This window comes from Priapulus caudatus, unplaced genomic scaffold (assembly GCF_000485595.1).
Source record: "Priapulus caudatus unplaced genomic scaffold, Priapulus_caudatus-5.0.1 Scaffold1415, whole genome shotgun sequence".
NCBI lineage: Eukaryota > Metazoa > Priapulida > Priapulimorpha > Priapulimorphida > Priapulidae > Priapulus > Priapulus caudatus.
This window is the reverse complement of record NW_014578476.1, coordinates 54,683-67,470: the sequence shown is the minus strand read 5'-3', so window position 1 is coordinate 67,470 and position 12,788 is coordinate 54,683. Positions and strand designations below refer to the sequence as shown.

General features: G+C 42.5%; 1 protein-coding gene across 1 annotated transcript in view; it reads left to right on the top strand.

Moving 5' to 3' along the window:
- Positions 1–11,292, top strand: part of LOC106816560 (protein RFT1 homolog) — a 14,177-nt gene extending 2,885 nt beyond the window's left edge. Inside the window, 10 exon segments of the mRNA XM_014821183.1 lie at positions 4,393–4,582; positions 5,091–5,192; positions 5,939–6,073; positions 7,237–7,366; positions 7,841–7,971; positions 9,298–9,442; positions 9,783–9,888; positions 10,340–10,374; positions 10,377–10,467; positions 11,252–11,292. Of these exon segments, the coding sequence (XP_014676669.1) occupies positions 4,393–4,582; positions 5,091–5,192; positions 5,939–6,073; positions 7,237–7,366; positions 7,841–7,971; positions 9,298–9,442; positions 9,783–9,888; positions 10,340–10,374; positions 10,377–10,467; positions 11,252–11,258 (1,072 nt within the window). The 3' untranslated portion in view covers positions 11,259–11,292.
- Positions 11,293–12,788: the final 1,496 nt, after the last annotated feature.

Here is a 12,788-nt window from a genome sequence, read left to right as displayed (position 1 = left end):
ATTAACACGACCTCGGAGCCTATTAACCCGGACGAGAATTGAGTGCGCTGAAGCTCATCTACGTACCTCGGACGACCACTGATGTTCTTGCTGCATCGTGGCTTCTAACTCCATCACGCCATTTGCCGACGACGGCTGCGGGCGGGTTGGACGTGCGCTCGCCGGAGCCCGTACCATCGATCAACCGAGCGGCGGCGTGTTCACCACGCCGCCACCTACTGCCTGTCCGGTGGACGATCGAACCGTCAGCCACCGCGTCGCGCGTCGAGCTCGCGTGCAACGGACGCGGCGGCGACCAATCACACGGTTAATAATACCCCAATAACTATGAAATCTGTTAATAGTATAACCGCATTAACGTGTTCTACACGTGCAAGCTTACATAACATCTACCTTAATTACATACTTATACTCGTGAATTACGTAGCGCTCTAGTGCAGGTATACACAGGTGAGCGGAGGGTCAAGACAGCTCATTGAGCGATACACTCATCAATAATGAGGATGTACTGCCTGACTGTCTTCAGTGTCTCTACTCACTCGTCGAACTAGTCGCCCATAAAATTGTCGACTCCCCGAATCTCGGCACTGCGATAACACACGACGCTAAGGGCAGCGTCATACTATTGATCGCCCGAAGGTCAGGCGATCTCAAATCCGACTGCACAGGAATATCATTTTTCCAATTGTTTGTTTCTTGCTCGTAGCATTGCTTATTATTGCTGACACCTCAACGTGTACATCAAGCGGCTCCTCCTAGCTCGACTACCTGCTGCTTGAGCTAGTCGCTTGGACAGCCTGGGTCGCCCTTAACTACATACTACCTGCTGCTGCTTCAGCTGCTATACTCTAACTAAGCTAGCTAGCTCACTGGGACGGCTACTGAGCTACTGCTACACTGCTCACGACGAAGGCGCGCGCACTCACCTGGACTGCGTCGCTGCTACTCCTCCTCGCGAGACGCCGTATGTGTGTCTGGTGTGTGTGGAGGGGCCGGGCTTGTGGTGTTGGTGGGAGAGCTCGTGTGGAGGTGGCTCTGGTAACGGTGAGGTGGTATAACAGGTGTGGATTTATATTATGTCCGCGGGTGTCAATGTCGTGGCGCTGTGGCGAATGTGTATCGATATGTGTAATGTGTGGTGTTATGCGCGCGTGGCGGTTGCCGGCTGTGGTATCTGTTGTGTGGGCACAGCCACGGAACAGGCGTTGTGTAGTATAGTATGGTATGTTTCTTGCTATAAAAGATGCTATAGACTGTATTGCTCAAAATGTCACATAATTATATATATACGTATTCGTGTAAGAACAGTGATCGTGTGTTTAATGTAGGAACACCTCACGACAAAGGTGGAATATAACGAGTGTGTTATCTGTTTGTCTGTTTTCTCAGTGCTTCTACTACGTCCATCACTACTTCAAGTCGACTGAGACATCCCGGCCACTCAGAGGATGCTACTGAGGCTCCCCCTGTGCGGCCTGCGCTCCACTCGCAAGCATAGCGTAGTGACGGCTGCGTCCGAGGTAAAAAAATAATCTTGTAGTTGTACAATATTGGATCCCTCTCTTGCTGTCCGTCTGGTTTTGTTGTACTATGCCTTGTCTGTCTCTCTCGCTCTCTCTCGGCTCCTCCTCCTCGCAGAGCGACTCGAAAAGAGGCGCGCGAGCAACGAACCTGAGGAGCGGGAGAAAAGAATGGCAGAAGGACAGTTCGCCCGTGCACAAGCGTAGATCCGGAGGGGGGTGGAGGGATTCCCGAGTATGATGATATCGATAGTACGAAGATACCGAGAATAATAGCATGGCTCTCCTCTCTCTCTCTCGACGCTCGCAGCCAGGGCAGGATACATCAGGTAGTGGATACGGTGCGCAACTGATGGTGGAGGGTGAGGAACGCCTTGGAACAAGGAAATGAAGGTGAGATAGAGAGGAATTGTACGACGGATCGGAATAGGTTGTGTATAATGGTAGTGCAAGCTGCTTGACTTCTCGAGAGGAAGGCTGTCGTTCCGACACGCTTGTAAAAGCAAAACAGAGGGGGACGGCGAAGAGATCGGGCAGATGAGACCGCGGTAAACTGATGTGTTACATAATCTTAGGGAGCCAGAAAGAGGAAGATGAGGTGCCTCTCGTCTCTCTGCTCTCTCTCGGCTCTTTCTCATCTCTCAGGTCGCTCTCTCCATGCTCTCTCCTCTCGTCCTCTCTCTCCTCTCTCTCTCATCTTCTCTCTCTCTCCTCATCCTCTCTCCCCTCTCTCTCTCTCTCGGTCTTCTTCTCTCTTCCTCTCTCGTCTCTGTTTGTCCTCTCTAGCTCTCTCTCTTTCTCTCTATCTCTCTTCTTTCAACATTCTCCTCTCTCTCTGCTATCCTCTCTTCGTCTCGCTCGCTGGCTCTCCTCACGGCTCCCTCCGTTGTCTCTTTCTCTCTCTCCCTTCTCTCTCTCTCTCTCTCGTCTCTCTCTTCTCTTTCTCTCTCGTCTCGTCTCTGTTTGTCTCTCTTCTCTTCTCTCTTACTCTCTTTTCTGTGTTTGTCTCTCTCGATACTCCAATAGCTCCTCTACTTCTCTCGTCCGGTCTCTCTCTCTACTATTAATTAATACTAGAAACCGTAAAAGGTAGACAAACAGACACAAAGAGAGAGTACCGGGTCTGTATATATATGAGAATATTATAGAGACGAGATAGATATTATAATATCATGATAAGAGATGGTGAGAGATCATGAAATATGATATGGTATTATAGCAATAGAGTGCCCCTATAAGTGTCTCTGATATTTGAACACATCAGAATGGTGAAGGTAACGTTTATCAGAGTAATAAATATAAAAGTCCTTGCTAATCTACTTGATGTAGTAACTCTCGAATGTTTCACATTGTACTTTTTTTTCTCCCCCAGAACCTGTTTTGCTGCACTCAAGGACCCCTGCATCGTTTACTCCACGTAGCTATAGGTGGCGCTATGCTGTTGCTGGTCGCTGCGGCGTTGTACATTTCTGAGGCGGAGTTGATAGAGTTTGTGATAGAACAGTGGCGCTACAGACAGCACACGACAGAGGCGCACGAGAAAGTTAGCTGATGAGGAAGTTATCGTCGCTTTACTAATAATAATGCGCGTAGAAAACGAGTGTTTGTTAACGTAGCGAGTTGGAAATGTTCATCTCGCGATGATGCACTTACTGTGATATTATTTAGTGCGTTGCTTTACTACGGCAATGCTAAGGAGTGAATCAAAGTATATAAAATGTATCGAGCATTGCAGACGCATTTATGTTTACATTAGTTCGCTAATCACTCGATGTGCTATTTTTCAGCCAATAAAAAGCATTTACAATAAGACAAAATTGTAATAGATGTTAAGATATTTCATTTCTACTATTCGTGTGATATATCCAATGGATTTCCGTGAATGAATATCCGTTCTTTGCATAAATCATGATGACATGGTGCCCACAAAAGTGTAAACTATTTTTTCAAGGACATTTCAATGACATGTTTTTTTCAAGGACATTTCAATGACATGTTTTTTTCATGGACATTTCAATGACATGTTTTTTTCAAGGACAATCTGTGACAAGTAGTTTTAGCATTTTAGAGTCATCATATATACCTTAGATTCATATATAAAGTAAAAATAGTTGTTTTACACGAGTGCCGAAAGCATATTAAATAGCCGCTATAGCTCGCCGATTACCGACGTACACAATAGTCGTTTCATGTTGTCATTCACGTAGATTCATGTAACAGTCCTGTAACAATATGTAAAGCTTTGATGTAACATGTATCACTCAGAACTATGTATCACACAATGTACCGTATCACTCAGAAATGTTATTATTTTAACTGCTCAACACTATTGCATTCATCAGATTTTTTTTTCATGAAAAAGTCTGTCTTCAGTACATGTATTTGTAGTGGAAATACAATGCAATAAAGATTTAATAATAATAATAAACAGTTGCCGGTTCTTTATGCTGACCTTTCGTCTGCTGTGTCAGGCAGTAACATTAACATTGAACAAAAGTAATCACTTATTCCTTACTCCCCTCTCGCGGATGGTATCGCCCACGACCAGTCAAGCATGGAAAAACTTTTGCAGGTAAATGGCCGTATTTCAGCCTCAACTTTTTCATCCCCCGATGACGCACGTCGGCTTCGGACGTGACGCACGTCGGCTTCGGACGTGACGCACGTCGGATTCACCGTGACCGGTCCGTCGGCTTCGGACACGCTCGTGGCCAGCACGTGCATTCGTCCTTCCATGCGGGGGTGAGCCCCCTCACATCCCCGGGGATGCTGGGACGTGCCGCCGAGAGCAGAACGCGGGGATGCGATGCTGCGGCAGACCGAAATTCGTTACATATATATATATATATATGTGATTTTGTGTTTTATTCAGGGTTCCCTTGTCGGTGCTTTGCGTGAGCATTCTGGGATACGTCTGGGTGTCGTGGCTGGATCAGCCCGATCCAGCAGACATTCCGCATTACGGCGTCGGTGTAGCTGCGTTTGCTGTCTCCGTTGTCATGGAGATGATCTCACTTCCTCTGCTCGTCATGTCACAGGCGATGCTGTTCATTAGATTGAAGGTTATTTAATTAACATTTACAGTTAATAATTGGTTACAGCATGAATATATCTGTACAATAAATATCTAGGTATGTTCATGATTTAGTATATATATATATATATATAGTGAATATACATGAGTACATATTAAAAGTGTCATGAAACATTCCATTAGGGAATTGCATGTTCTATTCGTGATGTTTGGATAACTCGTCAACAACATATATGCTAAATGTACTACTCCTCTTGGTTTCATCGAAGTCTGGTAATTCAAACTAAAAACTCACTGATGTGGAAAGATATGCATGAGTCTCGATCAACTTCTATTTCTTCGGTTTTAATCAGACTTACCTGACATGAACCCTTTAGTTTATAAAAGAACACATATGAGTCTCATCCACAAATGCCCTCGGGTCAGCTCGACGTTGCTTCGCTCCTGGATGTTTTCTTTTACTTCAATTTTGTGGCAGTTTTTCCAGCTGGTTGTGTGTCTCCCCCGTTAATAAGGATGAATATATGTGTTTACAGGTGGTAGTAGAAGGGATAGCGATCATTGTGAGATGTGTGTTGACAGCTCTACTGGTCGCTTTCTACCCTCACCTTGGAATACTTTCCTTCTCTGTGGCACAGGTATTGTATTTCTTCTGTCATGGATTCACAATAACTTCTGTCTTGTGAGCTGGTGTTAATGTTTGCATAGTGTCATGAGTTTATAAGTTAGCAGCAAGCTACAGCAAGTAGCTGTAATGGGCTTTAGTGTATGTTGATACAGCTTCATATTATTATTTATCCTCATCATGAATTGGAGGTGTGATGGCGCACCCTTCAATACAATCCACCACGTATACAGGGTTCGTAGCGGGTCTTCCAAAGACTTATAAGTACTTATTTTGCCAAAAATAAAATAAGGGCCCTTATTAGTACTTATTTTTGGTGAAACCTTAGAAAAATACTTAATAGTCCTTATTTTTTCATTACAATATTTCATATAAATTGTTTTATAAACTGTTCTCGACTTTGAGTAAGAATTGTTGTATATAAAATACGGAATAATTAAATCTGCTGTGCAATTGTTATATAATATTATTAGTGTACTTTAATAGTCGTGATCTATCAGAAATCGCGTAAAAAAGTCTTATTTTGGCCCTTCAGAATGGGTCTTATAAGTTTTTCTTATAAGGATTAGGGTTAGGGTTAGGGAGTAGGCGTAGGCGACTCCCTAGACTCGTTAGTGAAGTAGGCGAGGTGCCGGTCCGGCATATTAGATAGTACCAGGTACGTTCCGGTATACCGGACCGCGTACCAGGGTACGTTCCGGCAGTACCCTGGGGGACATAGACCCTCTCAGCGTTACTTACATGCGTTTATTGTTTCAGCTCGCCTACTCGTTCACGCAAATGTCACTGTACTATGGATACTTCGTCTACATCACGTCGCCACGGTCGGACGGCTCTCACGACCTCCCGTTCGCCTCCGTGAGGGATTTCTTTCCCCGGAGCGCTCCCGGACAGGTCAGTCCTCAGTTTCCCCTCATCTACTCGCCTCGCGAGAAAAACTGGGAAAAAATTTGCAATAATTTCACTTTTTTGATAAGGTGTGATGCATTGTAGGACATTTTGAACACCAAATGCCCTGCTTAAATTGACTACGTCACGAATTTTCTATGGTGTATATTTGTAAAAATTTTGTTGCAATTTCTTTACATGAAAAGTAAGTACTAATGGGACTAAATGTATCCTCAAATTCTTACCTGATAAGATTGTTTTTCAACTAATTAAAAATCCAAAAAACTTGGACGATTTGATATTAGGATCCTGACATTAATTGCTTGCTATAGGCTATGTATGAGTCACGAGTGTATGTTTACATCGAACAATATAGTAAAATAGGAAATATAATGCAGCAATTTAACCGTAAAAAGTGAACAGAATTAATTACTAACCATTTGTGAAAAAGTGGAAATGTTTTTTTTTACTTTTACTATTTACGGTAACGTAATCACTTTAAGCATGGTTTTAATTGCTATTTAGGGTTCCCAACTCTGCGACTGGACTATAGCCACGTTAGTATAAAGTGTTTGCAGATCTGGCAATATATCGCAGTCGGCATCTGAAATTTGGTTCAGTCCCTGGATCCCTTCATCTACTCGCCTCGCGAGAAACAGAAAAATTTGGTGGTAATCGAATTTTACGTCGTGAAAAGGCGCCAGCGGAACATTTTGAATGCCAAACGCATGCGTGGGAGAGGCTGCCTGGGTGGTGTAGCTCTACCAGTGTAGCACCTTCGCTGCTCCCACTATACGGGGGCGGCAGTAGGGTCTTCTGTAGGAGGGGAAGCGGAGGGGATACACCGGTAGAGCTAGGTGGAAGCAAGGAGCTAAATATAACAAGGAGAGCAAGCAGATTGGTGGCTGTGTGCTTTTCGCCTCAAGGGCGCCATCTATGGACCATAATCAGCTGAAACGGCTGTGCAGACTGAACCCAGAGACAATAGAACACTAATCTGTTCTAGGGTCTCTGCCGAACCCAAATTTGGGCCAGATATGGCGGCGCTTCTTCTCCTTGTTATATTTAGCTTCTTGGGTGGAAGTTCGCCTACATAGAGTGAATGCTCACATAGTGACGTTCACAGGTTTGTGTGAGCGCGTGTGTGATCTGTCGTTCGATCATCGCAGGCCTGGATCAGCGGTGAGCAAGCAGCTCTGGTGTGGAGCTTCTTTCAGCAGGGATTCCTAAAGCAGCTGCTGACGGATGGAGAGAGATACATGATGACTTTCTTCAGCATGCTCAGTTTTGGCGATCAGGGTATGGTATAACTGTATAATGCAGATGTGTATTGTATGTCTGCAGTACATTGCAGGGTATTGTATACGGGATCATAGCTAGCCCATTTTGCCAGGGGGGGGGGGCAAAGCCACATGTGTGGTGTGTTCTGGAAAGGTTACCATCATTGACCATTTAATTTTTCTGTGGAGGCAACTGCTCCACGCCTCCCCCGCTAGCTACGGCCTTGGTATGTCATTATAAGTATATTACTATATTATAGTAGTTAGTATATTGCAGAGTTTGCACTAACCTGCAATTTCCGGTTGAAAAATATCGAAATGTATGTCTATTTTCACGTACTTTGAATAAAAGTTGCTTATTCGGAGATCTTGACAGGTTTAATTGCAAGTTTTCGGCGAAGCGTGATGCAAAGCCAGTTCTACGAACTAACGCCTGCGATTATGTTCCGCCGCGAACGTTCGTTAAAAGTTCGTTAAACGTTTGCTGTTGCAGGCGTTTACGACATCGTGAACAACCTCGGATCGTTAGCGGCGCGGTTCATATTTCTGCCAATAGAGGACGCTGGTTACCTGTTCTTCGCACAGATACTTGATAGGTCGCAGTCTGCCGTGAAACAGGAGAAGGTTGGTTAGCGAAGTTTCCTAAGGAAATACCTCTCGATTTTATATCGGCTAACAAGTGAAACTATAAACTAACTATTGGCTTGTGAATATTGAGTGAGATGAGTTACATCTGCAACAACAACAACAACAACATTAACAACAACAACTACAACAGAAGCATCAACAACAACAACAATAAATAATAACAACAACAACTACAACAGAAGCATCAACAATGACAACAACATTAACAATAACAACAACAACAACTACAACAGAAGCATCAACAATGACAACAATAAACAACAACAACAGCAATAACAACAACAACTACAACAGAAGCATCAATAATGACAACAATAAACAACAACAACTACAACAGAAGCATCAACAATGACAACAATAAACAACAACAACAACAACTACAAAAGAAGCATCAACAATGACAACAACATTAACAATAACAACAACAACTACAACAGAAGCATCAACAATGACAACAACATTAACAACTACAACAGAAGCATCAACAATGACAACCATAAACAACAACAACAACAGAAGCAACAACAACAACAACAACATTAACAATAACAACAACTACAACAGAAGCATCAACAATGACAACAATAAACAACAACAACTACAACAGAAGCATCAACAATGACAACAACATTAATAATAACAAGAACAACAACTACAACAGAAGCATCAACAGTGACAACAATAAACAACAACAACAACAACAACTACAACAGAAGCATCAACAATGACAACAACATTAATAATAACAAGAACAACAACTACAACAGAAGCATCAACAGTGACAACAATAAACAACAACAACAACAACTACAACAGAAGCATCAACAATTACAACAACATTAACAATAACAATGACAACAACTACAACAGAAGCATAAACAATGGCAACAATAAACAACAACAACTACAACAGAAGCATCAACAATGACAACAACAACAACTACAACAGAAGCATAAACAATGGCAACAATAAACAACAACAACTACAACAACTGCAACAGCAACAACAACAGCAGCAATAAAAACAGCAACAACACAATAACAAAAACAAAAACAACTAAAAATCATCAACAAATGCTCGCATTTTCTCGTTTCCTTTTTGTCAGTGCTTCCATTCACCAGATGTTTTGCCTTTATATCCCGTCACATGCAGAGAAAGGGAGAAGAACCTGTTGAATGTTAAAATTCTGGTACAAACCCCACGTTTCTCTAAGGAACTAAAATGGGATGAAGTTAATTAAAATTGAATGGAAATCTCGTGGAATGTGTCCTATACATATTGCTTGCGATTGTCTTCTGCAGGAATCGGTAGCACTGGCGGCCAGAGTTCTCCGACTCTTGCTCCACCTGGTGCTGCTTGTTGGAGTCGTGATTCTCGTGTTTGGGTACGCCTACTCGTATCTCCTGCTTGATCTGTATGGGGGCGCCACTCTCAGTTCCGGAACCGGTAAGAGTATCACTTGATAATACTGTTCTTGTGTGATTATTATTATATATGCATATATCAGGGGTAAATAATTTAAGAGTAAATCTCTCTTGAATTATTTATTCCTCATATATATATATATATATATGATGGATAAATAATTAATATATATATATATATATATATATATAATATATATATATATATATTATATAGTAAATATTCAATGACCAGCTGATAGTTTCCTAGTTTACAGTGTAAATGTGAAATATATAAATGTGATATTTTCCAGAAGTTAAACATATTAATTGAACTTTTGACGAGATTCGAGATGAAAAGTAAACCTTGTGTGTCGTTGCAGGTCCAAATCTGCTGAGGTGGTATTGTGTTTATGTGCTGCTTATTGCCATTAATGGAACCATGGAGTGCTTTGTCTTTGCTTCGATGACCAAGGAACAGGTTAGCAGGTTAGTGTGATTAATAACCGAGCTTGTTACACATGAATATATAAATACAAAAGGTATATAAATGTGCAAATATTTCCCGGTTCACCAGTAAAGTATCCATCCTTGGTACTTTCACGTTTTTATTATAGTTTTAAATGCAGCTACATAATATATAAATGCTATATAATATATGCTATATAAATGAGGCAGAAGCCTGAAAATTGTATACACCCATATATATATATATACATATACATAAGTTGCAGGCTTCCAATATATTTGTATAGCATAGCCTTTTTATAAACATGCCATCCCATTAAAAATCTAATTAAGCTATACACGTTTCACCCATGATGAGAGGCTTGCATCGTTATGCAGCCGGTAAACTAATCATACTAACATACTTACATTACATCAATTGCTAATGATACATACTTAATTACATACTAATTAGTGTAATTACGTACTGCAGGTATAACGAGAAGATGCTGGCATTCTCGATGATGTTCTGACTGCATCGTGGCTTCTAACTCGTCACCTAGGCAGCGTCGGCCTCATCCTAGCTAACTGCCTCAACATGATGCTGCGCATCACTCACAGGTACGTCGCTGTAGTTGTTGTTGTTGCTGCTGCTGTTGCGTGGCTACTGCTGCTGCTACTACTACTGTTTTGTTCTGCTGCTGCTTCTTCTCCGCTGCCGCTGCTACTGCTGGCTAACGGCTACTATACTGCTGGCTGTACTGCACTGCCTACTAAACTAATCGCTGCTCCCACTAACGACTACTGACGGCTGCTGCTGCTGCTGCTAACTCTTGCTGCTCTACTACCTGCTACCTACTGCTGTCTACTGCTGCTGCTGCTGCTACACTGCTACTACTGCGCTGCTCGCACTGCTGTCTGCTAGCTACTACGCGCTGCTGCTGAGCTACTACACTGCTGCTACGCTACTGCGCATAACTACTACTGCTGCTGCTGCTACTGCTACTACTACACTGGCTACTCCTGCTGCTGCGCTGCCCTCCAGTGCGGGTGTAGTGTGTGGTGGGTGGTGGGTTAAGGTGGCTGTGGTGTGTGGTTGGTGGTGGTTTGTACGTGTATAACATATGGTGGTTAGCGGCATGTCATGGTGTGGGACATGTGATATATATGGTGAATGTGTGTTGTGGCGTGCGGTGCGGCGTGGTATGGTGGTGAAGCAACGGAACAGCGTTTGTACGTATATAGTCATGGTACGTGTTCTGCTATAGTGAAATGCTTATTATGTATTTGCTCAAAAAATTCACGATATTTATATATACGTATTCGTTAAAGAACAGTGATGTGTGTAATTAGGAAACACATCTCAACAAGAGATTTAAACGAGTTGTACTGCTGTCTGTTTCAGTGTTTAATACGTCTATTCACTACTTCAATGTCGACTGAGCACCGCCACTCAGAGACTGCTACTGATGCTCCACCCTGTGGCCTCGCTCCCTACGCAAGCATCGAATGACGCGCGCCCGAGTAAAAAATAATCTAGTTTTTACAATATGGGGGGAATTTCCTCATCTATGTGTCCGTCGGTTTGTGTCTTTGCCTCCTGCTTCCTCTCTCGCTCAGCTCATCGCGCTTCGCCTCTCTCCTCTCTCTCTCCTCTCTCTCTCTACTCTCTCTCTCTCTCTCTCTTTCTCTTTTCTCTTCTCTCTCCTCCTCTCTCCTCTACGCTCTCGCTTCTCCTCTCTCTCTCTCTATCTCTCTCTCCTCATGCTTCTCTCTCTTCTCTCTCTCTCTTCTCTCAATCTTACTCTCTCTCTCCATCTCTCACCCCTCTCATCTCTCTCTCTCTCTCTCTCTCTCTCTCTCTTCTCCCCCCCCCTCCTCTCTCTCTCCTCTCTCTCTCTCTCTTCCCACCTCCTCTCTCCGTCTCTCTCATGCTCTCTCTCTCTCACTGTTGTTTGTCCTCTCTAGCTTCTCTCTACATTAAATTTAATAGTCTAGAAAACCATAAAGTAGCAACCAGACCACAAAGAGACGAGTGGTCTCTGATAACTTATAGAGAAGATATAGAGATATATAGAGATGAATAGTATATTATAAAATGATAAAAGAGATGGTGAGAGATCATTATAAATATGATATATATTTTAAGCAATAGAGTGCCCCTATAAGTGTCCTGATATTGTGAACACACAGAATGGTGAAGTTAAACGTTATCAGAGTATAAATAAAAAGTGCTTGTGCTAATCTACTTGATTGTAGTAAACTCTCGAATGCTTGTCCAACATGTACTTCATTTTCGCCCAAACCGCTTTGCTGCACTCAAGGACCGCTACATCGTTTACCTCTCACGGCGTATAGTGGCGCTATGCTACTGGCTGGCGCTGCGGCGTTGTACATTTCTGAGCGAGTTGATACAGTTTTGTGATAGAACAGTGGCGCACAGACAGCCACACACCAAAGGCGAACGAGAAGTAGGCTGATGACGGAGTTATTCCGTCGCTTACTAATAATAAAGCCTGTAGAAAACGAGTGTTTTTAACGTACGAGTTGGAAATGTTCATCTCCGGCGATCATGCACTTACTGTGATATATTTAGTGTGTTGCTTTACATACGGGCAATGCCAAGGATTGAAATCAAGTTATAATAAATATGATCGAGCAATTGCAAGACGCATTTATGTTTACATGTTCTCTAATCACTCGATGTAGCATTTTTTCAGCCAATAAAAACAATTTAACAATAAGCACAAAATTGTATAGATGTTAAGATATTCTTGCTAGCTAAGTCGTGTGATATATCCAAGTGGGGAAAAATTTTTGTTTTCCTTCCGGGAATAATACCGTTCTTTTGCATAAATCATGATGACATGGTGCCCGAGCAAAAGTGTAAACTATTTTTCAAAAGAATTTCAAAGACATGTTTGTTCCAAGACCTTCAATAA